This window comes from Plectropomus leopardus, chromosome 2, assembly GCF_026936395.1.
Source record: "Plectropomus leopardus strain MGB_pleo_1.0 chromosome 2, ASM2693639v1, whole genome shotgun sequence".
NCBI lineage: Eukaryota > Metazoa > Chordata > Actinopteri > Perciformes > Serranidae > Plectropomus > Plectropomus leopardus.
In genome coordinates this window covers 12,964,755-12,981,076 of record NC_142177.1, presented here as the reverse complement: position 1 = coordinate 12,981,076, position 16,322 = coordinate 12,964,755, and the positions used below count along the sequence as shown (strand labels likewise).

Below are 16,322 nucleotides of genomic sequence, written 5' to 3'. Positions count from 1 at the left end.
AATGTTATTCAACTAATACAGTCAGTGGTGATGCCTGATGTCCCTCCTGCTGCATGTGGCAGTGATTCTTTAATCTTAGTTACAATCTACAAACGCTTAATTATACCTGAGGGTGAAGAATCCATGCTTGGTTGCCCGTCATAGAGCAGGAATCAACTCTGTAAGCTAATCACATATCATAGTTACTGTTTTATCTTTATGGCTTTATGCCAGTGTAACACATAAGACATATCTCGCATTATTACCGCAATGGCAGATTTGATTCATGCTGCCGAAGGACAACATACATACAATATGCACTGTATATCATGAGTGAGACGTTCAGTAGAAACCTCAAGCTCCAAACCTGTTCCCTGGCTTTGCTTGTCCGAGACTGGAATGACTACAGATCTGGTCTAATAACCTTGTGCATTATTTAGCGCTTTCTCAATACTACTGTGCATTTAGTGTAATGGCCTGTCAAGGCTGAATGCAATCACAGAGGACTGACTTCACTGATCAGTTGATGATATGGTAAGGTAAATGTGTGTTTTCCCTGTTAGTTCACAGTGAGTGATGAGTGTGAATGCCTACTGGGATTGGATTGCCTACATGCAGTAAAACAGACTTAATGTTTTACAAAAGGCTGTGCCATTTGTACTGGTCACCATTGTGTTACATTACATTACAGGAGAGCAATAATGATTTTGCTGCTATGCCAAAAGACAAATTATATTTACACCAGCTGCAGACGCTGCTCTTTTTCTGTCGGGTCATAGATGTTCTCTGTATGTTGATAATGCGTCACCTCTCTAAACATCAGCGGGACTTTAGAAGGTCTTGTATTGAAAAAATGAGATTGACCACGTGACTTTGTACCTCATTACCTGACCATGATTTCTGTGTTTATAGGCCAGCTCGTACAGCTGCTCACACTCTAAGGCCATTAAAGTAATCCTGTTTTTTACAGATATCTCAGATGAGGTTGGCAGCTCAGGGAAAATAGTTGCCGCATACAGTAAAACGTGCACCCCAAAATAAACACATTTGTTGCAATAGTGATATATAAATACTGTTGTTACAGTCATAATTGGAACAAGGGCAGCACAATTAATCACACTATTAGCAAAATTGCAATAGCCAAATTGCAGGAACTGGAGTTTTAATGTGGTAAAATGTGTCACATTTCATTGTCACTGAAGCATCGTGGTGCTACAGAGACGCCCTGGCCTACAAATCATATTCCAGATGGATTGTTTGTTACAGATCCTATCAAAAATCACATTATCACCACTGTTATATTTTTAGTGAAAGTGAAATGCAAAAATTACCACTAATATCACAGATCACACCTCAGTGGCGGCAATATCTGTCAAAGTAATGGCAATTGATTTTTTTTATTTATTATTTTTTATTTTTTGCTTATTGTACAGACCTAACCTGAACTACAAAAAGTGGGCTTGTGCAGTTACTCGCACAAGCACAGACATCTGTTTTAGAGACAATGGCGAAGCAAATTAAGTTAAGATTCAATTTCTGTGGAGTACCAGACGAAACACAAACTGCAAAGAATTTCGTTCGCTTACTGCAATAACACTTTTAAACATTTTCATATGGCACATTTTCTTCTGTAAGCTGACATATAACATGTATAGTTTTGTCTAAAAATGGCAACTATGTTTAAAGTTTTTGCAACCAAAAGCTGATGCCTGGTCACCAGCTTAGAAACTGTAACTCTAAGTTAGTATTAAGTCTTGCCTGGTCCTGGCTGATTCTAAAAACTCATCTTTTACAGACAAATTGGTAGTTATATAATTGAGACTTGCTTTACATAGAATGAATGTTTTTCAGTGAAATTGTTTTGTTTTGTTTTGTTTTGTTTTTGTTTTTAATAAAGAACCTTGGCACTTCAACCTAGGATGTGTGATTAAGCCCAATCATGGAAAACACAATTTTTATGTGACTTCCTGGAAACATCCTGTTTAAGTTTGCCACATTTCATTTTTGGTATTTTCACACGATAAATAATAGCCTTAGAGTCTTAGCCAGCAGGGTTACTCACATTATGTAGGCTACACGCAGGGTGAGTGCTTGAAATGTAAAACCTGTGCCCATTTGTATTCTGTCACTTGGATGGCAAGTGTTACTGTGTAGTGAATAGCCAAAGGCTGCATTTTATTATGTCCATAGATAAACCCTGTTGAATCATTAAGACAATAGATTTCTGTAATGTGATTGTTGATTATGCAGCCTTCAGAGCCCGGTACATCGTTCTGAAGGACCTTTGACTCAACATGTGTACTTTACCTCTACCTCTGCGTGAGAGAGTGGGTGGCAGAAAGAAACACGTGTTGTGCACTGAGACAACTGGGGAAAACAAAAGAGTTTAGGACACAGCATCGCCTATCCTGTCACTAGAAACTAGTTAGTTATCATAACAAAACAAAACAATGTTGTGCAGAGTGACAGTAAATGTTCCACTGAGAGCAAATACAGTGTTATATTTGTCAGGCAGTGTAGATTTAACCCTCAACATCTGTTTTCTTTTTGTCTGAACATTGTGAGAGAGTGCTGCTCTGCTTTGAGTTTTCTTTGCATCAGCTGGTCAGAGCTCACTGTTTCAGGAGCTCAGTGATGAGACTAATAGTGTGGCGTGATTTCCCATCAACCTCTGTGGTCTGTTGTTTATCAGGGTTCAGTTTGACCTGTTTGCTGTATTCCTTCCACAAATATTTGCTGTCAGTTCTTGCTCCTTCCAGTCGTGCCCATATTTACCGTTTCACCGTACCGTAACAGGCGTTGTGTCAGATGTTCCTGGTTGAAGCATGTGGTGCTGAGATACAAGATGCCAACATACTGTCGAGGGTTGAGTCATTGCTGTCCAAGATGCCTGTAGCTCTGAGGAATTGAAAAGATCCTCTGTTTCCTTTCTTGTTTTGACCTTCTGTTTTTAAAAGGGACTACAAGTGCTCTTGGCCAGGGCTGAAATTGGTTTAACAGCAAACTGTTCATATTGACAGTTGTATTTAACAGAAAAAAACAGCATGAATAAGAATACAGCTGTTGCATTTACAGGAGTATGTGAGACCTTTAGCAGGACCGGTGGTTTTTAATTAGACATGAGTGATGGAGTGAAGTGTCAAAACATTTTAAATTATTCAGCTGGGCCCGCACCTCATTGGCTGTTGATCTGTGAGTTTGTTGAGGCTTGTATCGGTTTAGTTGCCCTCCCCTCCCTCAGCCCCTCCATCTTCTTCCATCATTTGCTTCGCTTTCACTCTGCAGAGGAAGCAAAGAAGAGAATAAGAAAGGAGCTTTGTGAAAAGGACAGTGATTGTTTGTTTATGAGGATGCTAGCCTTGCGGTGACATGCCTTTTTTCCCCCCTCCCTCTCATGAGGCCGTTAAGTGAAATAGATACTCGCGGCACTATGTAATCAAATGTAACCCAGATCCAGCATTTTGGAGTGGAAGAGGAGTTTTTCCACTTGATTCATATGGCTTCAGTTCCTCACCCCTGGACAAAAACACTGCAGTTCACTTCCAGTGGGGAGACAGGGGATGTGAATATGTCCTGAAGGAAGGGACAGTGTTTGGTTGACATGGAGACAAGGTGAAAAGAGACATGTCTCACTTGGTAAAGAGTTTTTACAGCAATTGTGCAAGAGATAAAAAACAGATGACGTTTGAAACTTTATCACTTAATCAAAAATATTATGATTGAAGGTCTTTTAAAATGGCTTTTATTTTTTTGTTCTTATATATCTTGTGAATTGCAATACTGAACAGATTATTATTAAAGAAAATATACTTAAATTTACTTCAGATGTTAGAATTTGGCAGCTTAATTCATGTTTTTTTTTTTTCGTTTGGTACTGATTGGTGGCAAAGTTATTGAGCAAGTGAACAGTTTGTATAACCAGGAGCTTATTTAGTTTATTTTTTCCTCTCTCTAATTTGTCTTTTTCCATTTGCCCCCTCTTCCTTTAGCGATGGAGTCCACAGTTGTGAGTACATCCACTCTGGCCCCTGATGAGTTCGATAGGAACGTGCCGCGGATCTGCGGTGTGTGTGGTGACAAAGCCACCGGCTTCCACTTCAACGCCATGACCTGTGAGGGCTGCAAGGGGTTTTTCAGGTACACAAATTTATATATAATGTCACAGTTCCACTGTAAAGCAGACAGAAATTGACATATTCAATGTATACACATACACACACACACACACAAAATAGGCCCTGTTTAGCAGCACAGTCGCTCATATCACCCTGATGAAAAACAAAACGATGTATATTGACGGGAAAGTTATTGACACATGTACACATTAGCATACAAACACAGGTTTGAACTTGCATATATAATGGCCACCCACACATGTACACACACACACACACACACACACACACACATTAAATGTAATTACCACCCACGGTTACATAAGAACACACACAAAACCACTGACCACATCCGAGTTCGCACTAATGCCCAGCAGCAAGTAGAGAATACAAATGAGCTCGGTTCTGGAGTTAATGCCTCAGCTGCTGCCTGCTCATTAGCACATTTTAAACAGATATTCCGCTATATTGCCGTTATATAAGCATTATGTTGCCCCAGTGTTTGATTTTAGATAGCATGCAGGCATTTCGGAATTAAAAGAGGTATGAGGTGTAACACAACATCACCATGTTGGTTCTGTTACTGCCTCTGCTGCCGTCTTAAATATGTAACAGAAGTGCCTCTTCATTCTTTTTTCATACTAGAGCTGCAATGATTAATCAATTAGTTGTCCGTTATTTAGGTAACTGCCAACTAATGTGATTACAGACTAATCAGTCTGAGTATTTATTATTTATTTATATATATATATATGAGTATTTATGTATTTAAAAAAAATCTCTGATTCAATTTTCTTCAATGTAAATATTTTCTGCCTTCTTTACTATTCAATGACAGTAAACTGAATCTCTTTGGGTTGTGGACAAAACAAAGCGTTTGACATCGTCATCTTGGGAACATATAGATCAAACAACTGTTTGATTAACCAAGAAAGAAAATAATCATTAGTTGCAGCCCTAGTTCATTCAGTTTCTAACAGTGAGGCGAAATAACGGCAGAACATTACCGCCTTAAACAGGCTATATGAAAGGGGCTATTGATACACACATGAGTTTTCAATTAAACTAAAGACAAAACTGGAGCAAGTCATGATTGTGTGAGCTTTTGTGTGCGTGCGTGTGTGTGTGTGTGTGTGTGTGTGTGTGTGTGTGAGCTTGTGTGTGTGTGTGTGTCTGTGTGTGTGTGTCTGTGTGTGTGTGTGTTTTACATATCCACCATGTACGTCTGTTCCTCACAACAGTGTTGGTGTTTAAAGGGAGAAAATGAAAAAGACGGATGTTTAATAACCTCCTTCCTCGTTTCTCAGCTGGCCCATGTTTGAACTCTCACCAGGCGTGCTTATCTGTGTGTTTTTGCCCACATCTGTGTATAAATGATCATACATAGTGTCCCTCGCTGACTAAATCACTACGCTTTGCGTCACTGTTTGGCAAGAGTCATCCTTTACCCCTGGATTCCTTGGCACTTATCCATATTTATGCTCCAGTCCCAGGCTTGAAGCACAAAAATATTTATCCACTTAGACCATGATTATTGTTTGTGCAGAGCACTGTCAAAGGTGCTATGGTGCTATATTTGTTATATTCACATTCTTTGCATTGAGCTCTCAACATACTTACAATCTCACCAAGCTCTGTGTGTTTAGACACATACAGAGCCTTTTTCGTCATAACTTCAGGGAAGGAATTTTTTTAACTATACTTTTGTGTGTTTAGAAACTGAGACGTGTACGTATTTTAACAGACAGAATGTATACAATTTATTCAGGCGCAGTATGAAGCGCAAGGCCGCCTTCACGTGTCCCTTTAACGGCAGTTGCACCATCACCAAGGACAACAGGCGCCACTGCCAGGCATGCAGGCTCAAACGCTGTGTGGACATTGGCATGATGAAAGAGTGTAAGTATAACAGGTGACCCGTATGTCTTCAGGATAGTACTCTTAACATAACACTGTTTGATTTACTGCATGTACTTATGTATGGACTCTTTTGGGTTAAATGCATTGTACTTACATAAATGATTTTAACCCTTTGAAACCTGAGCAATTTGGTTTGATTTATTGCCAAAAAAAATGGGAAGAAGGCAATGAGCATGTTAGCAAGACGAGGCCTAAAAATCAGCAAGAAGTTAGAAAAAGGTTACAAGAAAATTATCTGAAAATAAGCAAAAAAAAATGAATAAAAAACAAGAAAAAGACTCATAAAAGTGCTGAAAATGAAAAAAACAAGTTGCTCATTTACTTTCTTGTCCATTTTTTCGATATAAATCAAACTAATTTGCTCATTTTTCAAAGGGTTAAGAAGCTGTAAAAGGGGTCTGAAAGCAGCACAAGAAAACTGATGTGGATCCATCAAGTTTTTGTGGTTGCCCAACACTGCTAAATGTAGATCAAAACTACATTATGGACTCATCCAAAACCACCCTCCCACTTAGACAAATGAGACATTCACATGTATATAAATGATGTTCAATTTGCTTATATTGTTTCTTTTTTGGATAGATGGTAAAATTTTAACTGCTGTTTGCAGTTTTGGGGGCCTACTGTCCCTCTTGTATTTATTATGTAATATTTGGACTAAGGTCAAGTATCTCTGGGTCTTTGCCCCCATTAGCATGTTGACATGGTCTTTTTGAACTAGTGGAGCCTCCCCACATTGTATAGAATAAGTATCCTCCATCTGAAGTTTAAACACACACTGTTATGTACAATCTAGCAAGGCCTCTTCTTTTCCACACAGTCCTGTTTATTTTCATGGTCTGTAAATAGCAGGTACATTTTTTTCTTGTTTTCTCCTGATATATCCGGATATTGTCCCTGGGCCTCTTTAAAGTGAAGGCCTCTCACTTCCAGCTGAAGGTTCTTTCCCCTCAGAGTTTCTGGGAATACCACAAGAGCTGTGGCACCAGCACTGCGATTTACTGTACACGGAGAGGAGCCAGTGGCGTTGCTGTTGCAAAAACAGCAGCATGTTGTTGAGACCCAGCTCTCTCTCTCTCTCTCTCTCTCTCTCTCTCTCTCTCTCTCTCTCTCTCTCTCTCTCTCTCTCTCTCTCTCTCTCTCTCTCTCTCTCTCTCTCTCTCTCTCTCTCTCCCTCTCCCTCTCTCCCTCTCTCTCTCTCTCTCTCTCTCTCTCTGTGTCTGTGAGCTAATTCAGTGGTTAGAACAACAAGGAGCGAACAGAACAAAGACAATGCATTCACTTGTTCATTGCAGCAGGGGTCTCCATATGGACCGTCCCCTCCCATTCTCTTCCTCCAGAGAATAACCCCCCCCCCTCCACCACCCAACACCAAATTGACATAGCTGTCATCACAATGTAAAACACAAGTACCCCACCTGTTTTCTGTTTACGTAAAAACTGTATGCTTCATGCATGCTTTTGTGTGTGTGTGCATTTGTGTGTAATACTAACTCCTCCTCTTCCTCTTCGTCTCTTTGTACATGCACCCTCAGTCATTCTGACAGACGAGGAAGTGCAGAGGAAGAAGGACCTGATTCAACGAAGGAAGGATGAGGAAGCGCAGCGTGAAGCAGAGAAGGAGGCGCGGCGGCCTCGGCTTAGTGAGGAGCAGAGTCAGGTCATTGCCACGCTGGTGGAGGCGCACCACAAAACATATGACGACTCCTACTCTGACTTCTGCCGCTTCAGGGTTTGTGTCTTAATACAGTTATCTTCTCCATCATATCAACATTTGGCAGACAGATTTATTTTGAATTCACAAATCTCATGGGACATCAAACAGAATAAAATCACTGCTGATATTGTTTTGATACAGTTCCTGCTCTGTTAGACCAGTATTAGCAACTATGCTGCTGTAGATGGGCAGATTGTCACTTTCACAGGGATCTTTTTATTACCTGCATTAACCAGCATACGCACAGTATTTCAGTGTTGTTGATTCCTCACATCAGACTTTTTTCTGCTTCAGCTTTATTCCACTGATGGTCAAAAACAGTCAAGCTTTGTTTTGTTTAAACACAAATTTTACACCTAGTGGCCCAATTCTCCTCTGAAACTGTGGTGAGTCACCCTCAGACACCTCTGTCTATCAAACCTGTAGTGCTCTTGTCTATTTTCCATCCCACCAAATACACAAATGACCATGCTCACTTTGAATAATTCCATCCCATCTTTATTTCAGCAAATATTCAACAGAAATGCATAATCTGCATTGATGAGTCACAAACAGGACTCTGAACACAAATTGGTCGACTGTTAATAAAGATTGTAAAATGCACAGATTTTTTTTACTGCAGAATTATAAAATATTCAAAGGTAACATGAAGTGACTTTTCAGTTTGGTTTTTATTTTTGGTGACTTATTTGAAAATCCTCAGGTGTCCTTATATGTGCCTTTTATCCCTGCCTAGCCTCCTGTGCGTGAGGGCCCAGTAACGCGTAGCGCCAGTAGAGCTGCCTCTCTCCACTCTCTGTCTGATGCCTCCTCTGACTCCTTCAGTCACTCTCCAGGTATGAGACACACACCATGGACTTCTTGGAAATGTAAAAGTAAAAACGTGTGTCTAAGGTTACAATGAAACTAGTTTGTCCTACACATTTACCCTATTGTAGGGCTCATGTAGACACAAATTTAATTTTGAAACAAAGAACATTAAAGGTGCGCCACCTAACGAGAATTAAGAGTGGTTTATTAAAGAAAAATGACATAACTTTCAATAGAAAGTGTAACGTGTGTGGTAGGACAAGACAAGCATTTTGCTTCTTCCTATTCCTTTTCGGACTTGAAATGTTAGTTAATGTTACTCATTGAAAATCTGTGATATACTTTGTACACTATTCATTTTGTTTGTTTTTTCACATGCATAGTTTTTTTTTTATATAAATATTTTAAATAAAGTATGTTTAATTCAATCTCACGCAGCATGTGCTAGGAGAATATTGTCAGTAGAGTTAATTCTTGCCTTAAAGGGATAGTTTGGATTTGTATGCCTCTGCTCTTGTGATAGCTGTGATTCAAGTCTTCCGCCAGTCTGTCTGTCCCATTCTTGTTACTGCAATATCTCAAGAACGCCTGCAGGGAAATTCTTCAAGTTTGGCACAAACGTCCACTTGGACTCAATGATGGACTGATTAGATTTTGGTGGTTATAGGTCAAAGGTCACTATGACTTTGTACATCTTATTCTCGTGATGTCTATATCTTTAGAACATCTTGAGGGAATTTATTCCAATTTTTCACAAATGTCCGTCTGGACTCAGGGATGGTTGAAGGTCAACTTCATTTTGACATCATTATATTCTGCAAAAAATAATTTTCCAGCCACTACTCAACTTAATGACTTGGGAACAAAAGGGGAGACATTTAATCAGATATTGAATTGGTGACGCTCGTTGAAACGGCGCTGATTGTAAAGTTTTTGTGTACTACTTTGTTGAAGATGTGTGTGGAGCATCCATGTTTCAGAAATCATAGCTTCTTTGCGGCAATATCCATATTTGAAGAATTGTCAACTGTCTTGGCTAAACTGTAACTTGGCTGGTTCACAGAGGCATACAGCCGTGAGGTGATATTAACGTTTTTTCCTTTGGTGTTATTAAAGGGATAGCTCTTGTTTTGTTTTTTTAACTTTGGGAAGAGTCAGTTCAGATTCACCACAGTCATGCAATATCACAAACAAACTAAACGCCTTGGTAGACCAGCAAGTCGCAGGAGGGAGAGATGGATATAATGGTCTCAGCTGCCAGTCCGAAAGGGCTGTCTGACCGCAAGATAAAGCAGTTAAAATATTCTCAATTTTGCGTACACTTAAACTAATATTGATTTTTTTTAGGTAGGACTTTTTAAGGTGGCTAAATATATTTTGCTGTTGCCCTTGTATAAAGCAGTACATTGTTTAGCTTCTGTGGTGGTATTCCTGCATGCTTCCCCAAACTGGGGGCGTGTTAACCACCACCTACTGTATGTAATACTCTGACTTAGGATGACAACCTCATACAACCCCACTTCAAAAAATCTGAACTATCTCTTTAAGACAGGATTTTTTTCCAGTTCAGCTGTTTTCTTGTTGGTGTATCTGTTACGCTGCTTTCTGAGAATCCAGTTGAAATTCTGTGAATAGCCTGTTCCCCCCAGACACCTGACTCCTACTAGTAAACATCAGTTCATTAATGCATCCGTCACTAATGGAGCGAACACAGCCAGGGACATGGTCACGTGGCTTACCGCCAACACTCAGTGGAGACAAATGACTCAAAACAACCCCAGCTAGCTCTGCGTGCTTCACATGTTGTCGTAGCTGTCACCCAAGCTTTCATCTCACTTCTACTGACCTGACACTCGTGTATTTTCAGTTGATTCTTTCCATCAACAAGCCCTCTCTGTTCCATGATTTCTTTCTGTTCTCTCAGCACTGACGTGTCTATTCACGGAGGAATAGTGTGACATTGTAATGCTTTGTGTATGAACACTTTTTTCTCCCTTCTTTAATACTGTCTCCTTTCTTCTCCTCGTTTCTCTTTTCGCCTCCTCTATGCTCTGCTGTCTTCATCTTGCTCACTGCAGAGTCAGTAGACACCAAAATGAACTTCAACAACCTACTGATGATGTACCACGAGCAAGGCAGCAGCCCTGACTCCAGTGAGGAGGAGGGCTCCAGCTTCTCCATGCTGCCCCACCTGGCTGACCTGGTCTCCTATAGCATCCAGAAGGTCATTGGTTTTGCCAAGATGATCCCTGGGTTCAGGTTTGTGTATCTTTATGTCTCTGTGTGTTTTTGTGGGGGGAGCATGTTTCTATCTGCCAGAGTTTTGACTGTCACCCTGCATCAGTTGTTAACAACTGATGTTGGCCAGAAAACAACCTCCCTTATCTAGAGAATTTGACTCCTAGGCTGGCAAAAAAGACTGAATGTTTACGTGGACACAGATAACCCTTTTATAAGGCTTGTCTTGGTTATGATCATATTCAGGATATCATATTCCCCATATACATGAAAAATAGTAGTAACCCAGTTACCGATTACCACGTTCTATTTTGGCAGGTGCTTGTGATGTTTACACAAACAAAGCAACCTACTGTACATTTACTACCACTTGACAACTTAGTTGTTAAATCTCCCTCTCTCGCTCTCTTTCTCAACCACCCACACACACACACACACACACACACACACACACACACACACACACACACACACACACACACACACACACTATGTACTGAGTTAATATTATTCCTTAAAGCAACTACATAACTCTTACAACATGAATTCTCCACACCAGTCTGTGGTGGAAGAAGTACTGAGATTTTTTACTTAAGTAAAAGTAGCAATACCAGAAATACTCTAAAGCCCTGCGTTCAAATATTTACTTGAGTAAAAGTACAAAATAACTAGAATAAAAATATAGTTAAAGCACTGAAAGTAGAAGCGCTCTTTATCCAGAATGTGGCCAATTTTAGAATAATTTATATGGTATCATTGGATTATATGTGTTGATGCATTATTTTTATATATATATATATATATATATATATATATATACATATTTATATATATATATATATATATATATATATATATATATATATATATACATATTTCCATCACTTTGATGTTGCAGCTAGTAAAGGTGGATCTCATTTTAGTTACTTTATATACTGCTGGGTATCTCCAGCTATGTAATTAAAACATAATTTATTAGTTGATTATACTTAGTATTGATTATCAGAATAACAAGTAACTAAAACTATCGAATAAATGGAGTGGAGGAGAAGTACATGATTTAACTCCAAGATGGAGTGGAAGTACATAGTGGCAAAAAATGGAAATACTCAAGTTAGGTGCAATTATCTCAAAATTTTATTGAAGTAAACATTCTTAGTTACATTCTGCCGCTGTCATCAGTGCCAGCCTCTCACTGTTGCTACCACAGTTTTGGGCAGGGGTGCAGAGGATAAAGATTTGCCGCCTCTTTCATTGCTGAAAGACAAAACTGTGTTTTTTTTTACCTCCAGAAGGGAGACACTGTCACTGCAACAATTGTTAGAGTTTCTGTTAGTCTAGGTAGCGTATTTGGCCTCCTCAGAAGCAGTATAAGGTCCTATGCTGTACTCTGAGACGGTATGTGGGGTTTGTTAATTCACTTAGATACAATACTCTGGGTTCTTCATGTCCATGTTAACACATTCATTGTCTTACCAAATTCAAAATGACCAATATATGCTGGCAAAAAAAATCATCTTAGTTTGCATAAACAATTACTTTATAAGTATGCCATGCTGCTAGTTCAGTTTCAGGCTTCACTGTTTTGGATACCACTGTGAAATAGAGATGTTTACATGTCTCTGAATGACTCTTTACCTAAATGCCCATCAAAGACTTTGTACACCCAGTTGTTTTTCTGCCCGATTAGTTGATATTGTGCCACAGTGATGGCCGTGGTCTAAAGGCCACAGATTACTGATACTGTATATGACAAATAGCTGACACGTTGTGGAAAATGTTGTTGTTCCTTCACTGGATGAGGTTATATATTTGCCACAGTCATGTTGCCAGTGTGAAGTTCAGCCCTTTAAGTATGTTAGTAGGTGAATGTCTAACCTTTTAGAGTAGGACAGTCCTCTTGTACCCGACAGTGACCTATCTCTGCACGCACACCATCAGATTGTCTATCTGATGATCTCACAACATTTTTTAAAAGCATGTGATTGACATATCACAGGAGAAAATGACCTCTGTTTAAAAGATGAAGGGCCCAACCTCGAAAACAGGGGTAAATGGGAGAGATATACATGTGGAAAACACAAGCCAGCATGCTATTTGTGACTGTAAAGGCAAAATCACAATGACTGGCCCAGGGCTATTCATTGTTTCTTCCTCACATGGCAACTGCTGCCTTTCAGCGTGTTTGTCTCTCAGTGTGTTGACAGGGACAAAACGCTCAGTGTCTCAGGGGTCACCCCAAAGTCGAGGCTAGAACGAGTCAGGGCCTGTATTTCCTGAAAGCTGCCGCTCCCGCTGGCAGCGAGTGATGGACGTGGTCGGATTACCTCTGGAATGTTTGTCCACTTATGATCTGCTCCCTAAAGCCCTGAAAAACACCCCAGACCTCCCCTGAAGATCTGTAGGGATCAGCTCATGTCTCCTGCTAGTTCAGTAGTTTCATCTAATAAACATTTAAAGAAACTTCATAACGTTACTACATGCAGGATTTGACGGTGATGACGCCTAAAACAGCATCAGTTTGATTTTTATCAAGTTAGTTTTTTATACACATGGACCCATTGCAGGTGGAGCGAGCAAACCGAAAGAAATATTTGGGATGTTTTTGTCTTCCTGCACAGCATTTATCTGATAAACCTTGAAGACTTTGGCTGACCTTTAACCTGTAGTCAGTAAACCACTGATAAGTAAATCCTTTGAAATGAAATATATACAGCTGAACTAAAATATTTCAGACATAAATTTGAACCTACTTGGTGTACTTGTTTACCAGTTACTTTATAATACTCCTGTAAAATTAAACCAGCATTAAATGATCAAGGTCGTATGGGCCCTATTAGTTTAATAATTTACTTTTCATGGTTCACAAACGTAGTAAGTGACATCTTTCCCTGCAGGGAGCTGACTGCAGAGGACCAGATTGCTCTGCTCAAGTCCAGCGCCATTGAGGTGATCATGCTGCGCTCAAATCAGAGCTTCAACCTAGAAGACATGTCCTGGAGCTGTGGCGGGCCTGACTTTAAATACCAGATCAGCGATGTCACCAAAGGTTAGTGTAAACCCGGCCACGTGTACAGTCTGACTGCTGTGAAGATGAGCTAGTGTTTAGCACTGTGCTCATGCATGCTCATCAACTCATTTAGCTCAGCTGATAGCTGAAGAAAACACATACTTCTGTTCAGACCTTAAAGGAAGCAGCCCAGAGTTAAGGAAGTGACCGGATCATTAGTGTGGGAGTACAGAAAGATCACTGGCAGTCGCCTGTGCACACACCCATAGGAAAAAGACGCTAATACAAGTTTTCTGCTAAACCAGTCTTACATATCTGCAGAGGCCCCTGTGGGCGAGGATTTCATTTGCCTTTCAAACAAGACTCCTCTCTAAGGGATCAACCAAAGAATGCCATTCCTGACCTGCTCACCACACAAAACAACCACTGTCTGCAACAGGAGAAGCTGCTGTGTTGTGCTCTTGTTAAAGTATCACTGAAAAGTTGAGATGAAAATGACTTTAATGTAGATGTGATGTTGATTTTTTTTCATGTAATAATCAATAGTTTAGTTGAATTTAGTTGATAAGGACATCACAGCATTAGAACTGTACATTCATGCGCAAAAACCAGATGTGCTGCATTCAGCTTTTGTAGCGGAGTTGCTAATTTGCAACACCTGTCTACAGAAGGCCTCTTTTAAAAATTAAAATATAAACGAGAAAAGTAAGTGCATCCGCAAGTACACACACACACACACACACACACACACACACACACACAGCAAATCCATACACACGAAATACATCCACAAACACCACAAATACATCCGCCAAAATACAATACTTATACAAATCAATACACAGAAATATATCCTCACAAAATACAAAACACTGGTTTGTCTACTGTGGTATTAAGTATGAGAACAATGTTGAATCTCTTTTAGCCCTGACTTAATGCCACTATTAAAACATTAAAGTAGTATTGCATTTTGAAATTACTAGTATACAAGTTTTTTTTGTTTTGTTTGTTTTTTTTTAAAGTTTATCTCTCTTCCACATTTGGATTTCAAATTAATTCTGCCCCTTGTTTCACAGGGGTTGTTAATTAGTAAGATTTCTATGCATCATGGTAGTTATAGTTGCTGCTGAACATCATTAAGAATTTCCAGTACCCAATTTACTATCCAATCAAAGTGACAGTTTTCAATATTTTTAAAAGACATTCTTAAACTCAACTTTGTAAGAACCAAGGCCATTGCTTAATGATTAATCTCCCTTTTGTGCAAGGGAAACAAAGAAATGGCTAAACTGTTTTTAAGTCCATCAGTCTTTCATCACAATGAACACAAATTCAAACACACAAATTTATGAAACAACCTTTAATATAACCTTTCACATAAAGAACAGTTTTTCAGGAAAATTAATTAAAAACTTCTTTAGCATCTTTACTAACTGCTAACATAACTAGCTCTCCTCCTGCCGATGTCATTAATTCATAATGTGGCATTATCTAGGAAACAATAGGGTGCATCCCCTGACTTGTTGATAGTGAGTTTACTACTTCTTTTCATCCCAGCAGCATCCCAGTTTGTCCCAATCACATTTTCTTTTGTCTCTGAGAAGACGGGACAGCATTAGTCTGCTTTTTAGCCCGTGCAAAATTGATGTGACACAACAGAAAAACATTGGCCACTGCCGTCAGTGCATGTCATCTTATATGCCGATAGGCTGTGGCAGTCAACAAGGTGATTATCAGCCAATTCAGATGTTAGTCCGAAACATTTTTATATCCCTAATCCGAAAAAAAGCGTTTGGTGTTAACATTATCCATCCTGAGTCAGTGCTCAGAAAGCATTAAGGTTCAATTTGCAGCCGCTGCCATAAAATGAGGAAATGAAGGTACACATGTGAAGGTCAATGAATCCTTTTGATCAGTATTTGTATGGCTTCTCATTCATGCTTCTACATTAAAGTAATGACATGTGTACACTGATCCAAATTAAAAACTTGCTAATTAAAAGAAATTCTCAGCTGGTAGTTCTCAGCGTAAACAAACGTCAGACGCACAGCATGAAGGAGAAAAAAAAATCCCCACCAGAGATGATTCCAACCGGCAAAATGAAATATTAACGAGTAAGCGGGATGGCAACATTCCCTGGAGGGCCTTTTCTCTATGATACAGCGTGGAGCAGATTCTGTGTGCTGTACAGACAGTAATGATGTGCTGCGTCCTCTGTAGCGGGCCACACTCTGGAGCTGCTGGAGCCACTGGTGAAGTTCCAGGTGGGCTTGAAGAAGCTCAACCTGCGGGAGGAGGAACACGTGCTGCTGATGGCCATCTGCCTGCTTTCTCCAGGTACCGTAGCCGACTTTGTGGAGGAGGGAACATATAAAGGGGTCATGATGAATTGTTTATGAGTGATCTTGTTTGCCTCTTTCATTTCAGTACAGAACAAATTATTTTAAGTTTTTGTTTTGGCACAAGATCAATATTTTATTGAGATATATTTTTGAGATTATTTGAAACATTGTTTCCATCTGTCAAGTCAACA

At 39.6% G+C, this 16,322-nt stretch overlaps 1 protein-coding gene across 1 annotated transcript in view; it reads left to right on the top strand.

Moving 5' to 3' along the window:
• The window catches only part of LOC121949622 (vitamin D3 receptor B), a 35,832-nt gene that overhangs the window by 11,905 nt on the left and 7,605 nt on the right, over positions 1-16,322 (top strand). The window contains exons 3-9 of the mRNA XM_042495361.2: positions 3,969-4,116; positions 5,863-5,993; positions 7,550-7,746; positions 8,468-8,567; positions 10,620-10,800; positions 13,677-13,828; positions 16,010-16,126. Coding sequence (XP_042351295.2) covers positions 3,971-4,116; positions 5,863-5,993; positions 7,550-7,746; positions 8,468-8,567; positions 10,620-10,800; positions 13,677-13,828; positions 16,010-16,126 — 1,024 coding nt within the window. The 5' untranslated portion in view covers positions 3,969-3,970. The remainder of the gene's footprint in view (positions 1-3,968; positions 4,117-5,862; positions 5,994-7,549; positions 7,747-8,467; positions 8,568-10,619; positions 10,801-13,676; positions 13,829-16,009; positions 16,127-16,322) is intronic.